A 21181-nucleotide genomic window follows, 5' to 3' on the forward strand; every position below is an offset into this window, starting at 1 on the left:
ATGTGTGACTGCTATTATGTAATGGATAATTTGCATAGTGACAAAAGCATATATTGTGAACATTATGTGCCACTGTATAATTACAGTGTAGCAGTTCAGAGTTCCATTTTTCTTTCAGTTTTAGTTGAATGTGGTGAAGTGGAAGGAGGAAGCGTAAAAAGTAGTGTTGTGACTGTTCCAGCCTATTATATCTGTTCCTGAAATTGTAGAGTAGAGTTGTTCAGGAGGCAGAAAACAGCTCAAATATGAACAAAGATTTGTCTACAATGTATAGGAAGTGAACAGGTAAGAGTGACCTGTCTTCCGTCCCTCCATTCAAGTTGCTGAAACTTCTGTATACCGTGTCTAAGTTTGTTGCTGTTTTGGCAATTTACTTGGTTCTTCTCCTCACTGCCATAAAAAAAGATGCTGATGGAGGTTTTTCTAATCAGTCTTTCAACAAAGCACCTTGCTGACTTTCACTAGTGAGTACTTGTTATTTCATTTAAAAGCCATAGAACAATTTGTAAAAGGTAACAATCAATGTGACAGAAAATTTTCTTTGTAATATAATGTCAAATGTATTCATCTCATTGCAATTGAATAAGATGTTGGGATACTCAGTGCTTACGTAAGACTTAACTGTGAATTAATGAGGTCCTGTTTTATATTATCAAAAGGAATGAAGATAATTGCTAATATTAATTTTAATGTCTCTCTTATATTTCTAGTGTGCTAAAACATTTATAAACTTGATGACTCATATCTCCAAGGAACAGACGGTTCAGTACATTCTGACTATGGTTGATGACATGCTGCAAGTAGGTCAATAACCTGTCTTATTTTTAAGTCTTTAAATGCATGCTTGAATGTTTCCTTAGCCTAATTCAGGTCTCTTCAGGTGTTTGTCATACTGTATTAAAAATATTCTTTTAAATTTTCAGATCTTCAGAAGTTAAATGTTAGGACTAAAGTTGTATGGGTAACTTAGTCTTGTGTATATATATGTTCATATTCTGGAAATAAAACATACCTGTATGCTTCTCTGTTGGCTCTCAACCATGTTTGATGCAAAACTTGGGTGTTAAGGGATGATTTGTGACCTCAGCCCTTTCCTGTTGTGTAGGTAGGATATGACTTCTAACTTGAAGTTGTTGAAGCTTTTCCTATGAAGGTGTTAATTTGGCCGCTCTCAGCAAGAAGGTGTCGTTTCTGCAGCTTCAGGTTTCCAACATAAGTTAGACTGTTTAGGACAACGTTCTGAAATTCTCCATGGTTTAATTATAAAACAGGAACTTCTGATTCAATGAAATATGTAGCTATGGGATGCAGTGACTTATAAGAGTAGGCTATTAAATTTGGTGTCAGGACTGCTCTGCTGACCTGGGCAAGTCAAGAGAAGACTTTACTCAATCAGATAATCCTGCTTTTGCATTTCTTCGCTCTCTAGTAGACTAAGAGAAAGTGGTTAGAGTGATGATGTAACAAGATGGGTTGAGTTATGCAAGGTTTTCTTCTGGTATTCACGTAGAATATCTGGCTGTTTGACAGTTTCTCTTCTGCTGTTTTATGTTATATTTAATACAAGGTTGCAGTGAAATGTGTCTAGTGATAACTTAACGGTTTAGGGCATTGCCCTAGGAGGTGAACCATGTGAGTTCTAATTCCAGCTCTGAGTATTCAGTATTGCCAACAGGCAAGTTGAAAAGTGTGAAGTTCTCCACAGTACGTATAACATGAGGATTATGGTGTTCTTTCAGGTGCTTGTCTGCATGTTACAGCCCTGAGTGAGTGCCCTGAGTGCTAGAATAATAGCTGGTGGTGGTGGTGGCAGTTTATTCATGCCCATCTGCAGCTTTGTCACTCTCACCTTCTTCCTCTTTTCTTTAGATTTACTTTTTCTCAAGTGTGATGCAAACATCAAGAAGCAGAGAAGACAAAAGGGAGCCTCAGTGTCATTCCTTGATTAGGACACTGAGTTGGGAGTATCTTGTTTTGGTTTATGCATTTGATGACAAACTTTGTCTTAGTGTGTGAGGACTCTGTTTATTATGGCTAGTTTTGTGAGGAATGGGTCTCATTTTCTGTGTGAGACATGTCGGTGGCCACAGAAGTAATCATTTCATTTGCCCTTCTTTGGAACTTTTTGTGAGTGTCAGTCGGTCTTGTATTGCTTACGTGCTTTGACGTTAGCACATAGGCTATAGCTACAATATGCGATAGCCGATATCATCTGCTGTACTGTGGAATTAATACCCCACAGGTAAAGGCTTTCACTGGCTCACTCTCAAACAATTGCATTAGTTCTAGGCGGTCACAGAAAGTCGTTCTGAGTAATATCTTATTTACCATCTTGGTTCTGTCATATGTGTCTAGATGAGCATGTTTTCTTGACTTTATGGTCATGCACTGACACTTCTGTATTCAGGGCCTTACCCTGCCACAGAAGTGGCATATGTGGAATTCTTAATGTTAAACATAATGACTTAAATTGTCCAGGCTTTATAGTGATACAGGAGAATAGAGATGTTGGTGCCCAGTATAGATTTGCTTTTGTTTGAAATTGGATGCCTTTTTCACTTTAGAAATTCTGCTTCAGTATCTGAAAGCCTGCACTGGCTTTTGCAATGCTCTGTGTGACTTCGTTATTCAGTGATATCTTGCTGCTGGCAAAGAGGGCTTGTGTGCAGGCGTCTGCATGGTATCATCCCATGGCCTCCTAACCCTCCATGCCGCCACTAGGCAAGGCTGAAACAGGACTTCTGTTTTCTTTTGATCATGTTCAGATGGTAGAACATGCTGTCAGTGGTGCCTTACGGACCCTTGGTTGCACATTTTCAAGGTGTAAGATTCTTGTCAGAAAGCAGCATATTGGCCATTGATTCTGTGACTATGAGTTTAGTGCAGGGTCTCCGCAGACTGCATCGACAGAAGACTCCACGATAGTGGATATGAAGTCTCCTGTCTTTGCCCGAGTAGTCTTAATACAGTACGTGCAAAGATTTTAAGCGAGAAATTGTTCAAGGACATGGCCTGTCATGGTGCCACCGACTCTTTCAGTAAAATTGTTTTGAGCAAGGATGTTCACTGTGGTTTCATGAGACGAACAAATAGTATTTGAAAGCTACCTTTCGATAGCTGAAATTTCTAGAAACTATCATAGGTAACAGTATCCAGCTTTTGTCTGTATTTATAATGACCGTCTGTGGTTCTTCTATTATCTTTCTATGCTTTTCTTGTGAGGTTGTAAAAATCAATCAACTCTGTTTTGAGCACACCAAAAGCCTACCTGGGTGTCTAGGATTGTTCCAGCAGTTCTGCTTATGGGTTTGATCGTCGTTCTAAGAAAGATTTCTTTTGGAGGCTGTCAGAAGTGAAATTAATGTGGTGATTGCCTTAAGAGTATCACCATTCTGCTTATTTCTGAAGGTGGAGAGTGTTAGCATACTGGAATCCCTGAGGAAACACTTCTTATTCTAATCATATGATAAATACTTGGAACAATTTCTCTGGATTAGTGACCCCATCACACTGCACAGTCTGTTACTTGTGAAATCTTTAAGAACCTGCACTGTAGTTAGTGCAGGTAGCAGTATTACCCAAGTGAGCTTCATTATGCTTCTTCAGAAATGACAGATGCTAAATTAATCAACTGTTGATGTGAGAGCTTCAGGATTTCCATTTTTATTTGTCTAGTCAGTAGCTGCCTAGGAAGGTGCAGCAGTACATATTTCAGGGCCGTAGGCAGTTCTCCACTCCTTCCCTCCTGTCTGTACTCCGCGCCTTAACAGCAAACCAGACTAGTCTTCTGATTGACAGCATGTTGAAGTTATTTCAGCTTTTCTGCTTCCAGACCTGTCTGTCTCCTCCTTAGTTATGTTGTAAACTGAACTTGCTGATCTAGTTATTTTTGATCTTTTTAGCTATACTCTGTGTAGCACAAGTGTAGGTGCTAACAGTGATTTATTTGATTGAACTGCCATTTTTCATCAAACTAGCCCTCACAGAGCAGAGGCTCTCACCAAGGCACTGTGTTCCTGAGATCTTACTTTTTTAAAATTTTTATATCATAGTTTGAACAACAAACTTTGAGAGGGTTTTTGAGTGCTTTTTGACACATGCCATATAGAACATTAATCATTGTAAGGGTTATGACTATCAGATAACTAGTGACACCTGACCTTCCCCAGTGACCTGACCAGTCAGTGATCAGGATAGCAATTCGCAGCACATGTGGTGCAGTAACTTTGATACTTTCAATGAAGGGTTGGTTGCAACTCTAATGCTTAGCGAGATGCCAGTGTTTGGATCATGGATACGCTCAGGTCATCTTGTGCTTAACGGATCGTATTCCAACAAGCAGGCTTGCCTGCTGATTCTTGGTCCACAGAGTTAATAATAAGGTGCTGAATTGATGAAGGAAGGCCCTTCAGCTAGGGGAGTTTGAAATTTAAATTTATTGGGTAGTGGAGACTGAGATACTGTTCTCATGAGAGTTCCCAATTACAGTGTTTCAAACAGTTTTGCTTTGCTTGATAGGAGTTGTATACTTTGTTGTAGTAGCTTGACTTCGGTGGGGAGACATCTCTTTAGAATGAAAGCTTACTATCCACCAGGCTAGAAAGTATATGGAAATGCTGGGGAAAAGCAAGAATCCAGGTACTTGATTTTCTGGAAGACTGTCTATATTCTAGGCTATTAGGAAATAGCAGAGCTCCTCTTTCTCCTTCAGGTTTGCATGGCCTCTTCTGTGGTCTGCTTTAAGGAGAACCATAATAGCTGCTTTTCGTGGTGGTTACTAGGTGAAATGCTTGAAGAAACTGTGCACGGTGCCCAGGTTCAGGTACTTGTGGTCTCTTGTGGTTCAGCCTAGAAGCCCTGGAGAACAGACTTCTGGTGACTATGTCCTCTCCTCGGTATGCAGGTTGCCTGAGATAACAGCTGAACCAGTTGCAGCCCCATCTGGGAGAGAAGAGCTTGCTTCCCATTGAGAGGAATGGAGAGGCAGGACTAGCTTACGACTCCGAAGTTTCACTTGTAGCACACGCAGCCAAGTTGAACAACAGGCTTTTGTGTGGAAGTAGCAATACGTGGAAAACTTTGTGTGGACTTCATTCTGGCATAATTGATTGGATGAAGAGTAGCATTCCTCTGGAAAATGATAGTATTTAGCTAGTCTCTCATTTCTCTCATTCTGCTTGCTTGATCAAAAGGATGCATCCATTTTTACTCAAGTAGGTGTTGGAGTACTGAGATATAACTAGGGTTTCAAAGTTTGCTTCCCCCCGCCCCAAAGCTCTAACCTTAATGTTGGAATGCTGAAATGAACTGTATCCACAAGTAACTGTCAAACTGAAAAATTTCCATGGGCTCTTACAAGCCAGGACACACTCTGATAATGTATGCCAACATAATGAGGAGCAAATAACTGCTTTATATTGAAGGCTTTTCCAAGTCTCTCATCTTTTCCCCTCTCCCAATTTTTACAGGAAAATCATCAGCGTGTTTGTATCTTCTTTGATTATGCAAAACGTGGTAAAAACACTGCATGGTCCTATTTTCTGCCAATGTTGAATCGACAAGATCTTTTCACTGTGCATATGGTAAGTTTTAAATGAACCCGTCTCTGAAGATGGTAGACAAAAATGCTGGTTTTATTTTTCTTTAGGAGATTTATGGAGTTTGAAGCTAAACTACTGCCTGGACTGGAAAGTTTTCCTCTTGCAATCTAGATGAGTCATTCTTAATACAAGCTTTACTTGACCACATTTTAGAAAGAAAAGTTATATTGTTTATTGACATTGTTTTTTTTTCTGGGAGATTAGAGCAGGTTTTAAAGGCTCAGAAAAGCAAGGATTTTAGAATTAATTAAGCACGGTAAGACATAACTAGAAAAATAATTTTTGTCACAACTGCCAGTCAATGCTCCTCATGCTGTAAAAATATTAAAATTTAAGTTCTCATCCTGTGAAAGGGAAATATTTTTACTTTGATGAACCTTATTCTCTCATATGCTCAAATTACTATAATGCCACTTGAAATCTGCTTAAAACGGTTTGTAAGCATACTGGGGAAGAAATAATGTCTGCTGTTGTGGTGGGTTGATCCTGGCTGACAGGAAAGCTCCCACCCAGTTGCTTGCACAGTCCCCCCCGAGAGGGACTGGGGAGAGAATCAGGAGGGCAGAAGTGAGAAAACTCATGGGTCAACATAAAGACAGTTTAATAAGTGAAGGGGAAAAAAGGGAGGGGGGGTGGAACCCAAAACAAATCCAACAAAAAGAAGCGATGCAAAAGCAATGACACAACACCAGCAGACTGATGCTCAGCCAGTATCTCTTTGGTCAGCTGTCCCGGCTGTGTCCCCTCCCAGACTCTTGGCCCCCCCCTCCCCAGTCCACTCATTGGAAGTGTAGAGTGAGAAACAGAGAAGTCCTTGATGTTGTGCAAGCACTGCTCAGCAACAGCTAAAACGCTGGTATGTTATCAACACTGTTTTGGTCACCAGTCTAAACCACAGCATCATATGGGCTGCTGTGAAGAAAATTAAGTCCATCCCAGCCAAGCCCAGTACAACCATGTGCATTGTACAGTATCTGCTGTGCATTGAGCCACTGGGTGCTGCTGGTGTATATGGAGTAACTTTTCTAGAATTTTTAATATTCTTCTGTTGTCTGTGGTGAGAACTGGCCATTTCATCTCGGCAGTTTTTTTCCTTGTGGGAGAAAATATGCTTGTATTACTGTAAATTCCTAATAGAGACCATAGTTTCCACAATAAAACTTGTATTATGGCTTAAAGAGGGAGTAAACTGCATGGGTATGAATTGTTCTTCACTGCATATGTTTACGCTGACCTGGTATGGTAGAATCAAGTGGCTCAGGCTACAAAACCACATACCTGGCCTGTGTTATGCTGTGGTGGCAGTACTGGTGCAAGGAATTCCAGGCAAGTCATGCTGTTTGCCCATAGGTATGGCCAGTGCAACTGTGTTTGGGGCTGTGCTGCGACTTGAACAGTGAGCTGGCCTGTTTTCAATGAAAATGTCAGGCTTGATTTTTTTTTTTTAATTAAAATTTTAATCTGACTGATTCAGTGCATGGCTGTGGAATCAGGTTACTTGGTGCAGCTGAAGGACGAGGCTGGGGGGGGTTTTTTGGTGGGGGGGGGGGGGGGGGGTGTTTTTTTTTTGGGGGGGGCGGTATTGCTGCTGAAGATCCACCTTGTAAAACTGCAGTCTGGGCAAACTCAGATAATACTGACTTCTCAAGTGTGCAGGTAAAGTGTAATTTTTAGAGCCTTGCAGTGCAAACTAATTAGTCTCCCTAGAATGGTGGCTTTCAAATGTATAGTATAGAAATTTCTACGCCCAGTATTTCTCTGCTCACAGATGTGTTATTCAGATATTGTTTTCTTTAGGTACTGCAAAAATATACAAGTAACTTTACAAGTGTCATGGTTTAACCCCAGCTGGCAACTAAGCACCACACAGCTGCTGGCTCACTTCCCCCCGTGGTGGGAAGGGGGAGAGAATCGGAAGGGTAAAAGTGAGAAAACTCGTGGGTTGAGATAAAGACAGTTTAACAGGTAAAGCAAAAGCCGCGCACGCAAGCAAAGCAAAACAAGGAATTCATTCACTGCTTCCCATCGGCAGGCAGGTGTTCAGCCATCCCCAGAAAAGCAGGGCTCCATCACACGTAACGGTTACTTGGGAAGACAAACGCTGGGTCAGCTGTCCTGGCTGTGCCCCCTCCCAGCTTCTCGCTGGCAGGGCATGAGAAGCTGAAAAGTCCTTGACTAGTGTAAGCACTGCTTAGCAACAACTAAAACATCGGTGTGTTATCAACATTGTTCTCATCCTAAATCTAAAACACAGCACTGTACCAGCTACTAGGAAGAAAATTAACTCTATCCCAGCTGAAACCAGGACAAGTCACAGACAACTTCACGTAATGTGAATCTACTTTAAAACACTAAGTTTGCGCCCTTATTGTGCCTTTTAGGACTCTCTGTGTATTTTCACATGAATGTTTTCAAAACAAAGTTTTAGGTTTGTGTTGTTTTTGTAGTTTGGTTTTTTTTCCCCTTCCTTACTATACACACTGGAAGACTTTTGCTGCCACATCATTGTATTTGTGTAGACAGATAAAAATATTTGTTCTCTGTGTTCAGGCTCAAATTCTGCTAGGCATAAATGGGCTCTTATTCAGGGGTCAGGTAGCGGTTTTAACTCAGGAGCATGATAAGCTAGCAATCTAATATCTCATGTTTTAAAGCTGAAGGGATTTTATAGGGTTACGTGGCTGCGTTCAGAAGTGGATTTGATGCATTTCAGTGTAGAAATCGTTGTTCCAGACTCTCAGTCATAATCCCTCTAGAAGTCAGTGGTGGTGGTGCTGCACATCTGAATGCAGTATAGTGGAAAGGTGCCTGGAATAGTCTCCTCACTGCATCACAGAGCTGTAGGCAGGTAAACAAACCCCTACCTCAGTAGTTTCTTGGTTAGACTGCCTCTATATATAAGCCGGCTCAAATGTTTCTGTAAATAAACTGCAGGCTGCAATGTAGAGTTACTTCAAACATAATTTGGAAAGGCTGGCATAGAAATATACTTTTGTTATATGTATTCTTGTGCCATAGGCATCATGAAAATTCTTAGCCTGACTACATTTTTACTCCTCAACTTCATTCTTAAATTCTGTCTTCCCTTTTGGTTTTCTGCTCTTCTCTTTCTGGGCTTAAAACTTCTTCCTTCTTGAAGATGACTTGCTTCAGTTTAAGTACAGAAAACTTTAATACTTTGCAGTCGTTTGTATTGGCATATGCCGTAGTTGCTTAAAGTAAGCCCACTCATGTATGTGTTAGACCGTTAAGTGTCTTACTGTTGATGGATTTCTGACTGTAATAGTGTCCTACAGCAGTAGCCCATTGATAGCTCCCCCCCTTCCGAGTTCTTTGTTGGTGCCTTGTGAACATCATCAGAGACAGGTATCCGATAACACTGTGAAAATATACCGGTTACTAGGAAGTAGAAGCAGCAGAAAGCTGAAGAAACAAAATTACTAGGCATGAAAGGTCCCCTACAAAGAAAACAGGTCGATTTCTGTAAGGGGTTGTCTTTTACCTAACCTTGGTTTCCAGAGCTTATATGACTTTTCACTGAATCCTGAAATTGCAGCGTTTGAAAAATCTGTTTATTGCATTCTCTTTCAGGCAGCAAGAATTATTGCCAAACTGGCTGCGTGGGGGAGGGAACTTATGGAAGGCAGTGACTTGAATTACTATTTCAACTGGATTAAAACTCAGCTCAGTTCACAGGTAAAAAGCTACTTCTGTTTAAATGTTACAGTGACTTTGGAAACTTTTTTTCAAGAATGTGAATATATAGATGAGCAATCAGGAGGGGTTTTTTTGGTTTTCTTTTTTTAAAAATGGAATTTTACTTTGTTATTTTTAAAGCTAACTATCCCTTATTCAAACACATACTTTTTAATTTAATATTTTATATTTCTACTCCAATCCTTGAAATTTAAATTAAAAATAAAAAATAGGGCTTTTTGTCTTTTCTGTTGGTAAATGTTTATTTTCTTCTGGACACTGAGAAAACATATGATGAGGAGTTTTTGTCTCCCTGTATTGTTTTGTTTCTCAGAGCTTTATGCTAGGAAGAAGAATCACATGGCAGCAGGAAGTGAATATCAAAACTTTTTTACAGTTTACTGTAGTACAAAGTTTTTATTTTTAATCCTGTCACTTTAAAATAAATAAATCCTGACTTATTTGGACAGTATTTGTATGCCATTAGCTCAATATGAACTTCTTACTGCTGGCTTCTCCTTCAAAGATTAATTGTTCTCCTTTGTATTCATTTTTGGAGATTTCCCCTTATCAAAACCCAGTGATTTGTCATTCTGTTGTAGCAGAGGTGGATTCTGGAGAGCAGACAAACATTCAGTAGGTTTAGTAGGGGTATTTTTTTTTCATAGTTTTCCAGACTGGGCTTATTAAAAATGAGTTTTAATTTTACTCTGGAAGAATAATCTTAAAGTTGGAATTTCCTTCAGAAAGATTCAAGAGAACGGTTTTCAAATTAAAAAAAAAAAGGAAAAAAATTTTTATTAAAACCACACTTAAAATAAAAAAAAAAAAAAAAAAAAAGAAAAAAATTAAATCTTCATATACCAGGATCAGCTTCAAGCATATTCTTGGATGCATAGACATGATGGTGTGTGTGGGAAACAAATACAATATATTATCATAATATATTGAGCAGAAAAAGTATCTAATAGATTCTTAATCAAAGTGATGGGAGAATTGAAAGAAACTTGGTAACAACTGTTCCGTAAGGGTGAAGGACAGCTCTGATTTTGAACTTTTATTTTTTTGCTAGAAACTACGTGGTACAGGGGGTTCTGTGGAAACAGGAGCAGTCTCCACAAGTGATGTGAGTATATCTTTGAATCTGTCAATTTGCTATTTTGGGCAGGTGATATCCACTCCTCAGATTAAGGTGCAGAGCTGTTCTGGTGTCAGTAATAGAAAGTACTTGGAATCAGAACTGTATGACAACAGAGTGCCAGGTGATGGCGCCAAGAAACAAAAGTATTCTTAAAACACTGGTTTAGCAGAAAATGCTGGCAGTCGAAGTATGTATTTTACAAGTTGGTTTCAGTTGTTAAAAATGTAGATGTATCTAGCATCCTCTTCATTAAAACTTGAAAAAAAATATGCAATTAATTTAATATTTGAACAATACTGTCTGTTTAGTACTAAACTGTCTGACTTCTAGAAGTAACGTGAGAGTAAGAAGCTTTTGGCTCTTGTAATGTGCAGAACTTAGAAAAGGCACATCAGATACTGACGCTAACTTTGTCCCTCAAACCTCTGTAGCATGAAATTACAAGAGTGCTTTCAAAGTTGTAAGCTTTTCATATTTGGATAGCTTGAATTCAGGGGAAAATGGGTTGTCCTTTTCACATCAGTATTTATTTATACCGAATTTCATGCAGCTTTAATGGCTGTTGAGCTTGGAGATGCACTGCAGCAGTATAGCAAACACAAGTGATCATCATAACTGGATTTTCTATTCTGTTGTGGCACAACAAGGCAGTTTATCATAGCTTTTGAATGTGGAGTAGGATTCAGTTTGGTCTTTTCCTTTTGCAACCTGAAAGTGTTCACAGTTTTTCAAAAGACTTAAATATGAACCTGGAATTTGTTTCTCTTCTAAATGTAGTCATTGCTTTAAAGCGTTAGCTTCCTGTAGAGAAAAGCCTCTTAAATTACCACCTGATCAGGGTTTAAAATAGAAAAGATGAAAGACTGTTATGCATGACTGTGGATAGGGAGTAAAATTATGGCCTGAGCGTAGAAGTTGAAGTATTTCAGTATTTCATGTGCAGTTCTGTGTGCCATACTGTTAGATTTTGTTAGGCTGACAGCCCTCTGTCGTAGAGCCTTAAAACAGTAAGTAGTTCTACAGCACACACCACCACTTGTTATGGAGCTGTGAGCTCCTCTAACTTGCTTAGAAATCTGTATTCATTGTATTGTAGCACTGCATTGATGTACCATACTACTGCAGGGTCCCAAGGCAGCAGAACTGATAGTGCAAATATGTTGTAGGATAATTAAGTTGGATAAGTATTGCCTTGACTCCGTTAGTGTTCTGATTTCAGATCTAGCTTGTGCAGGATTTTCAAGCAGGTCCTGACTAATTTATTTCAGAGTGAATTAGAGATGCAGTTGTAACATTTTACACAGGAAATGAGGGCTGGGATCTCTTAACGAAATTTCAATTATAATAGTGTTGGAAGAAAATGCTTTTATGATAGACTCTTTAAAAAGAAAACTCCAAGTTCAGTAGTACACAGGTTGGTGATGTAGATAAATTAATACATTGTTTGGGGCAGGAGGGCTGTATGTGTGTTTATAGCTGTTTTATTTGCATGGTGTGTGAGAGTGAATACCTACCCAGGGAAATGAATGTTCTGTGTGATGATTTGGGCCTAGATGTTCAGACTCAGTTTTTTACATAAAGGTCTTAATCTCTGGTGGGAGAGACAGAATGAATTCATCTTTATTTTAAATTCTGTTTATTGTCTCTTCTCTTCATATGGGATTGCCTAACTCCTTTACTCCATTAAATGTTTGAAAGGTTTGACCTTGTATTATGTGAGTGATCTACCATAAGACTTTCAAGACACTTAGTAAAGAAAAAGGCTTATAGGAAAAAAACGCCAGCATTTTATCAGCAGCATATGTGAGTATTAGTGAAAATAATGCCAGAAGTTGAGCAAGAAGAGAAAAAAATGCCACTTCTGTTGTACCTTGGGATCTTTCTGTTGCTGTAGTGGGAGGGACAATGGGTTGACCAAAACCCATTTTTGAACTGCAGACCATCTTATCTGTTACTGCACAGAAAATACATGCTTTTAGAGATGAAAAGCTGTTTAATGATTCTGTCTTTGACTGTTCATATAGGAGTCTGAATGAAAATAGAATTCAGTGTGCATCTCTCACCGATTTCCTAATGGGAAAGTTTTAGTCTTATTCTTTTCTTAGCACAGTATACTGTGCTAAGCTTTTAATGAAAGGAAGAGAAAATTAAAATGCAAAGCTAAACTTTGAGGATGATTTTGCATACTCGTTTTTCTAATGGTATTTTTTTGTATAAATATACATCTCATTATGATAAGCGCGGTGCTTGCTGTGTGGCACATGCGTAGGAAAATATACAATTGTAATGACACCACTGCTGTTTTGAGTTGGAGAATGAGAGTGGAAAGAACCTGGGCTCAAGAACCCTTTTTCTACAATGACCTCTAGCAAACTTCTTCAAGCTTGGTAACTAGTTTGCTCATTCATTTCCCAAAGTTTGCTCAATGGAATAATAATTGACTCTGTGGATGAAAGGGCTCTGGCAGTATAATCAAACAGAAGACAGCCTTCATTCATAGGTGCTGAAGGAAGGCATGTTCAAATGGGCTATAAAAATCTGTTGTGGTAGTGTAAAATGGTATCACTTGCATAACGCTTCTTTCCTATTCAAAACTCTACTCCGTTTATATTTTGCTTCCCACCTTTTCTTGTGAGATTTTTTTTTTTTTTAAATAGGAGGATGTAAAGCATTATAAGGGTGAGCCTGTTTAACTCAGAAGTGTCACTGAAGAAATGTGTGTTGAAGTATGCCAGTAAAGCCTAGTTTGGAAAACTGAACTTCAGCACTTACTACCTAACTCTTCTTGTAAGTTGAGATTTTTTTTTTTTAAATAGGAGGATGTAAAGCATTATAAGGGTGAGCCTGTTTAACTCAGAAGTGTCACTGAAGAAATGTGTGTTGAAGTATGCCAGTAAAGCCTAGTTTGGAAAACTGAACTTCAGCACTTACTACCTAACTCTTCTTGTAAGAAGTGATATGTTCTTCTTTTCACCCAGAGTTCCCAGTATGTACAATGTGTTGCTGGATGTCTGCAGCTGATGCTCAGGGTCAATGAGTATCGCTTTGCGTGGGTAGAAGCAGATGGAGTAAATTGGTGAGCATTTATTTCAATTTATATGGATATACTTGCACTTACAATAGCGTGTTCCCCAGTGACCTCTTTATTCGAATAGAACTCTCTTGCAAAAGACAGCTGCTCTGTTTGAGTACAAAACCTATTTGTCTTCAAACATTAATACAGTCAAATAGACAAATGAAACTTGCAGATATAGGTACCAATGTTGAGGCTTTAATGCTACTTTACTCTTCATGAAGAACTGCTTAAATATCTGAAGGGGAATACAGCCATTTGTCTTCAGCTGAAGATGCTGTGTTTTTCTGTTTAATAGAACAAGGACTAACGGAATGAGTTTCTGCTAATCTTCCTTGTCTTTCAGTTTGGAGTTGTTCAGTCTGAAAATATTAGTGAAAGGAGAAAGATGTTCTAGAGCTAAGCTCAATTTTTTTTGCCACATACAGCTTCAAGTAGGTCATTCTTTTATCCAGATTCTCTTCATAAATAGCTCTGCATGAGGCTAGGATGTTGTCACTCATCTTATGTGAAAAAATGCTTGTCTATAAATAATTTTTCTGCCATGCGTGCCTCTATTGGGGATGGTGGCTATACGATTTGCACTTTAAGAAAAAAATACCCCTGTACTCTGAAATGGAGAAAAGTCAAAGTTGCCAGTGAAGTGAAAGTTCAAAAGATGTTCACGTGTGTCAAGATGACACTATTGAAACAAACTTTTTCACCAAGGAAGCTTTTTAATAAACTATTAAAGCATTACAATAAGCTCGCGTTTCAACAAGCTTGAATTTGTCTTAATTTTGATAGTAATGATCTTGAAAGTAAATAATTTTTTCTTTTTAAATTGGGTAAGCTTTTTTTGGAATGGATCTGTAAATGGCTTATTAAATTTTCAAAACTTCAGCTGAACAAAGCTTCTGCATGATTTCTTCTTGGAGATCTTGTGATATTATTTCTTCTATAGCAGTGCTTTGTATCTCTGTGATGTATTATATCTATAAGCTGTTTTCTGAGAACTCACTTGTTAAATAATGACTACTTCAGCTCATTTCAGACACTCCTGTGGAGAGATACAATTAAGGAAACAAGTTCAATTTGTGTAGACTTTGTTCTGTCTGTTTACTCCTTCTCTTTTTTAACTCTGAAGGAGTAGCTATGTGTTTCTCTGTTTCTCCTAGAATGACAAATAATGCTCTAAACATGCCAGTAGAAAAAAGGTCTCAGTGAACCTCAAGATGGATACAGTACCACACCAGTTCACATGGGAAAACGCAGCTTTATGGCTGTAAGGCTAAGGAGGAAATAACTATCTTTAAAAGATGGCTTTCTGAACAAGCTGCTTGTACAATGATAAATACTGGTGCAGGATACTGTGAAGCCTGGGTTGTATACTCATCCTCCGCAGCTTTTTCCAATAAGTTCCTGTTAACCACTTCTTCTAATGTTTCAGGGTGGAGCAATGCAATCTATGCAATCATTATTTAAAAATTAAATGTATACTATGTTAATTTTTCAGTATCATGGGGGTCTTGAGCAACAAATGCGGCTTCCAGCTCCAGTATCAGATGATTTTCTGTGTGTGGCTGCTGGCATTTAGCCCTCAAATGTGTGAATATCTCCGTCGGTACAATATTGTTCCAGTGCTGTCAGATATTCTTCAGGAATCTGTCAAAGAGAAAGTAACTAGAATCATCCTTGCAGCATTTCGGGTAAGCGTCTGTCAATCGTACTGCGCTTCTCTCTCAAATGAGTAGGTGTCAAATGTTGCTGATGCACAGCTGTTTCTGCTAGACTGTATCAGTAAACTGAATTGAAAGCTTAATTCTCCCTTTTTTTTTGTGAACTGAGTTTTGCTACAGGTAATAGACATGCTATTACAAGTAATAGATGTCTGCTATTCAATGTCTTCTTCAGATAAGGTTGACTAAAAAAAATATGTTAACACAGGCACTAGTGACTTCCCTTCTTTAGTTCAAGATTCTTTTTTCTACTGGTACTAGTGTAAAACACTGTAGTTACTAATACCTGATAAAGTTTGCTTTATGAAGCTTTAATTAAAAAAAAAAATATTTTAAACATGCATATGTTTGTCCAGCTGACTGACTTGGAAATTATTTTTATCTGCTAGTCCAAAAATCTTTTCCTGGTGGCTCTGTCAATACGAATGAGAATATCCATGTAAGAGTGATTAGTTGACTTACTGTGTCCACGTTACCTGAAAATCATTGGTCCTATTTAAGATAATCTGGAATAACTGAGCACCGAGGCTTGATGTTTTCATTGTGAGAGTACCAGTTTGTGTTCATGCATGCTAATTGTGCATGTGCACATAGCTTTATATGCATGCTTGTCAAGCGTCTTGTATGTAATACAGGAATGCTATAACAACTTGTAATCCTGCTTTAAAACAGGACTTGTATCCTGAGTAGGAGATGTAGATCTTGGAAACTCTTTTGCTGGGTGTTGGTTGTGTTCCAGTAGTAGGTGTTGCAAGCAAATTAGGATAGGGAGAGGGGAATTGTTACTTACTGACTTGCGGATCAGCAATAATGAGCTGTGTGAAGGTGCTTACTCTGTGACTTAAACAATCTCTCTAGCCAAAAACATCTGCCACTTTGAAAAATTTCTGGATAAGGTAGGTCCTAAGAATATGCTATTTGTCCTGTTGAAGGAGGTCAGTGGTGTGAGGTATTCAGTAGGGGCTATTCTTACTGTGTAGACCTCTGTAGATGTTCTAGTGTTCTTTAGGATCTTAATGTTAGGATTAAGCAGGGTTGTATAGCAAGACAGCTTGGGAGAAAAAAAAAAGGAAAAAGTTGAGGGGCTCAGCAGTTTATATTCAACTTCTTCCAATTCTGAGGTCATAAAAAGTAGGAGAAATAATTGCTAGTTCTTAGATTTACTGTGTTTTGCAAGAGGAGACAAAAATGAAGCCAAGTTCTTTTAATAAATACAGGCTGAGAAAGAATAAGATGGTTCTGTTACAGGCTTCGGGGAAATTAGCTTAGCTGTTTTCTTTCTCCAACTTTAAGACATGAACATGAGGTTATAAACTGGCAGCCAGGAAATAGTAGATTAGAAATTAAACATCAGAGCTGTGAGTTCTGAAGCAAAATTAAAATAGGTAGCAGGGGCAAAACGGCCCTTTTCCTGTGTGAGAGGCCACAGTATAAGTTTACGGGGGGGGAAAAAAAAATAGGTGACTTGCATAAAGGACTAGGCTTGATGATTCCCCAAATTATCCCTATGGCCTGTGCATTATTGAAGGTATGCCATGAGTCTTGACAACTTGCATATGTCTTCTCTACTACTCAAGTTTCTCCGAATTTGACCTGTTTCACCTGTTTGGGAAGTTAATTGCCTGATGTAATTGTAGTGTCATTTTCTTCTATAAAGCAACAGGTATTGGATACTTCTGTCTACTTTGAATCAATTACTTTTTCTCTTTACCTATTAAAGTGTTTTTTCCTCATTTTTCATACTTTTATTGTCTTTTATGTCTGTTTCCTACCTGTAACTCATTTTGTACCTTAAGATTTTTTTTTTATCACTGAGTAGTTTACTGATCCATTCTATTTAGTCATGTGTTCCTGTTTGTACTGTCCTAACATATCCTTTCTATTTCACTATAAAAAGCTTGAATATCTCACTATGGTATGAGATAGGTAATAATATTTGGAGTAGCTTCCACATCTGCCTATAATTCTCTTAACTAGGAGTTCTTTGGAAAGTTTATCTACCTGCTCCTTGAACTTGTTGAATTTTGTCTTTTAAGATTCATTATTTGTTCTCTTTCTTTCATTAGCACTTTTAACTCTAATTTAGCATTACTTAACGTAAATTACCTTTTATTTCTCAGTTCTCTTACTGAAATAGAAATGGGGTTTTTTTGCACATTAAAGCTAATTGTATGTGGCCATTAAAAGCAGTAATATGACTTATTTTCAGTATGCAAGTTTTAACACTTATTTGCAGTGTTCTGCCTTACTAACTAATATGATGTCTGATATATTAGAAACCTTAAGTGTAATGATTCTGTGGCATGAATGAGTGGTGCAGTCAAATTCCTTCTATATGGTTTCATTGCTTATATCTGGCAGATGTTAAGGCTTATTTATATGAACACGTTCTGTTTCTTAAGGACTTTGTCTTTTATATGGAATTCATGTTTTCAGCTTTATCAAAAAGTGCAGGTGGCTAGCTCTGATTGAACAACATAATTTGAAACTGATTAAATTGAGTAGAAATGTAACGAATAAATGACATTGGAACTCGACTATTACATTCTGTGCTTGTAATTCCAGTCTTACCAACAAGCTTCTGTTTGAATAAAAATGTCTAGTTGGAATATTCCCAAATTCGAAAGAAGCTGATCTAATCCAGATGGTAACTCTTGAGTTGGAAAGATGACTTCAGTTTTGTTTTTTTTTTAAGGATTTCCTGCTTTATGCTCTTGCTGCACAGAAAGCTAAAATGATAAACCCAGATAAAAGTAGTTGTTTATGGCAGAGAGACTGGGATTTGGGATATAAGCCTGCCCTTTGAATAGTCTTTGTAGCCAGCCCGATTTGATGTGGAAAATGATCAAAGCAGGTGAATTAATACTTTTTAGTATTGAAGTTAGTATACCATCTAGGACGAAAAAGGTCTAAGTGACCTAAACTTGAATGCAGTGGTGGTTGTGCTTTTCAGCACATATGGTTGCATTACTTCTACCTTGCAAGACAGCCTTTTTTTTATTTTAAGTTCCTCTTCATCTGCTGTAGTGACAGGTATGAATACTCCTCCTGTATAGTAAGGTCAGTCCTAGGCAATTTATGCTACTAAATGTGCGTGTAAAGCAGCCGCTGTGTGGTAGACTCATACTTTGCTTCTTTGGAGAGCTTATTTTGGGAAGTGGTCAATTCTGTCACTTACTGAATTAAAAAGCACCAATAAGAGTTTCATAAAAGTACCACTTTGAAAAAAAGTAGTCTGTTACTAAAACAAACAAAATAAATAAATTTTTACTTCCCTAGAATTTGTTAGAGAAATCTACTGAGAGAGAAACTCGCCAAGAATATGCTCTTGCCATGATTCAGTGTAAAGTTTTAAAGCAGCTAGAGAATTTGGATCAGCAGAAATATGATGATGAAGACATAAGTGAAGATATCAAATTTCTACTGGACAAGCTTGGTGAGAGCGTGCAGGACCTTAGGTATGCTTTGCAATGTGAACTTTAAAAAAACCCGACCAATTATATGAACGCTGGTAAAACTTTCTTCACTTTTGGGTATGTCATCCTTGTAACTGATAAACTGTTGAAGGGCTTCAGAGGGATCTTACAGGAGTTCCAGTCTAAGCTGAAGACTACCTGATTAGAATATGTTTTGCTGTCCAGATTAACTCAAGCTTTTCCTGGTGTTTACCTAGTTCTTGCTCTTGTGCATAAATTGAACTGCATATTGTAGTTCATGTCAAAGGTTTAACTGGATGAAAGGCAAGGACTGGGATCCTTGATGGGGGAAGTTAAAACCTAGAAAACAGGCAAAACAGCCAATTAAATTCCCAAATGCTGTAGTTGTGTGGCTTGAGTTTTTCTCTATATTTTTTTTTTTCCCCTTCAGGAATTCTGTTTCGGGGTGGATGGAGGGGTATGTTTGAAAACAACTTTTTTTTTTCTATATTTTTTTTTTTCCCCTTCAGGAATTCTGTTTCGGGGTGGATGGAGGGGTATGTTTGAAAACAACTTTTTTTTTTTTTCTTGCTTTTCATGCCTTTCCTTATTTTTAAAGTGTTGAACTCTGAGACAGGGAGCAGTTCTCATGCTCTGCAGAGAGCTGACTTCCAAGTGTGTCATAGCAAGTTGTGCTCCAGCTTTGTCTTGCTAGGGACAGGCTTGGGCACGCAGTTCAAACTCTGTTCCTAGAAGCTTAGCCAATATTTCATTTAGATCTTTTGTGTTGCAGCTCCTTCGATGAGTACAGTTCTGAGCTCAAGTCAGGAAGACTGGAGTGGAGTCCTGTACACAAGTCTGAGAAGTTTTGGCGGGAGAACGCTGTAAGACTGAATGAGAAGAATTATGAACTACTCAAGTAAGTTTTCAAGTTTTGAATCACATAATTCTTTAATATTTTCTGTGTTTAACTGAACCTGTATCCAATATAGGTTTTACATTTCAACACGAAGTAATGTCTGGAATGAAAGCAAGTCAGAACATATTGCTATTTTTAGAATGTATGGTTCTTACTCATGTATGGTTCATTTTGTTCAAAAGCAGAATTGTTTATTTGCTTTTACTGGTCAAAATGTATTGATCATGATGATAGAGGGAATACCTCTAGCTTAACTTGCGTGCAAATTTGTGCCGTTGACTCTTTTCATGCTTTCACTTGAAAAACAGCTATACTAACTGATGTAATTAAAAATGTTTTTACCATTCCTTAGTCTTAGTTTTGTGTTGTTTGTGTGTTATTGTTGATCTGAGTAATTCCTGTCTTGAATACTTGGGGGCTGAAAGTAGTAGTACTGTTCCATGGAAAATCTGACTTGTTGCATTACGTTGCAGTCTGTCTGTTTCGTCTTGGGACTGTGTTTGGTGTATGTAGATTGTTAATGAAGCGAAGCTGAAGCTCACCTTTCCTTTTGGAGTCAAGGACTTATTTGCTGGCTTCTGAAAGTGTGTACTCAAAAGATGTTTAGGTCTTAAATAGCTTGTAGGAGCTCTTAGTTGTTTAACTGCGTTGTCATTAACTGGTAATGCATGGTGTTCTTCCTGTTCAGTATTTGCTAATAAGTGCCAGACCTAACGGAAATCAGGAGGTCGAGTGGACCATGTGAGACGTTAGAAGGCATGGCAAGAGCAAGCTGATCTTGAGCTTTACGTGCATTTCAGTCTGCCCTGAAACCTCACAAAAACAAGTCTGATAAATTCCTCCCTGAGGACATATTGCTAAATACGTAGGATTATAGACTTCAAAAATTTTAGATGCTGCCAACTGCAACATGAAGTTGATGTTGAGGCTTAGCAAAACATTGCAATTGCTACAGGAAATACTGTATTCATCTCTCCTGGTTCTGGGACTGTTAGGTAAATTTATTGTGCTTGTGCTGCCACAAAGACAGTGGTCTACAACAGTTCCTTTAAACTCCCCCCGCTCCCCCCAAAAAACCCCAAAATGAACAAACAAAAACCCACAAAAAACCAAGCTCCCCCCTGCAATGTGGTGGGGAGATTCTTGCATCTCAGAACTTCTCTTTTGCGTTGTAAGGCATTTGACAGACAATCCTTTCTTTGCTTCAAGCCACATCATTTTATTTTCCCTTATCTGCCAGATTACTTGTTTTCCAACTGTAATATACGTAAGCTTACTGTTAAACTTACTTTTTTTCCTGCCTTCCACTATTATTGACTTCTTAAGTAAGTGATGCTGGACTTGTATTTTGTTCAACAATATTGTATGGATCTTCACCCTTCCTCGAGGGTAGGAAGGCTCTGCAGAGGGACCTGGACAGGCTGGGTCGATGGGCCCAGGCCAATTGTATGAGGTTCAACAAGGCCAAGTGCCGGGTCCTGCACTTGGGCCACAACAACCCCATGCAGCGCTACAGGCTTGGGGAAGAGTGGCTGGAAAGCTGCCCAGCAGAAAAGGACCTGGGGGTGCTGGTTGACAACCGGCTGAACATGAGTCGGCAGTGTGCCCAGGCGGCCAA

General features: G+C 38.5%; 1 protein-coding gene across 1 annotated transcript in view; it reads left to right on the forward strand.

The window, feature by feature from the left end:
• The window catches only part of ATP6V1H (ATPase H+ transporting V1 subunit H), a 53523-nt gene that overhangs the window by 10110 nt on the left and 22232 nt on the right, over positions 1 to 21181 (forward strand). The window contains exons 3-10 of the mRNA XM_009289345.1: positions 711 to 800; positions 5469 to 5582; positions 9192 to 9296; positions 10369 to 10422; positions 13416 to 13513; positions 15006 to 15198; positions 18508 to 18686; positions 19438 to 19563. Of these exons, the coding sequence (XP_009287620.1) occupies positions 711 to 800; positions 5469 to 5582; positions 9192 to 9296; positions 10369 to 10422; positions 13416 to 13513; positions 15006 to 15198; positions 18508 to 18686; positions 19438 to 19563 (959 nt within the window). The remainder of the gene's footprint in view (positions 1 to 710; positions 801 to 5468; positions 5583 to 9191; positions 9297 to 10368; positions 10423 to 13415; positions 13514 to 15005; positions 15199 to 18507; positions 18687 to 19437; positions 19564 to 21181) is intronic.

The sequence above is a fragment of the Aptenodytes forsteri genome, unplaced genomic scaffold, assembly GCF_000699145.1.
Source record: "Aptenodytes forsteri isolate BGI_AS27 unplaced genomic scaffold, ASM69914v1 Scaffold139, whole genome shotgun sequence".
NCBI lineage: Eukaryota > Metazoa > Chordata > Aves > Sphenisciformes > Spheniscidae > Aptenodytes > Aptenodytes forsteri.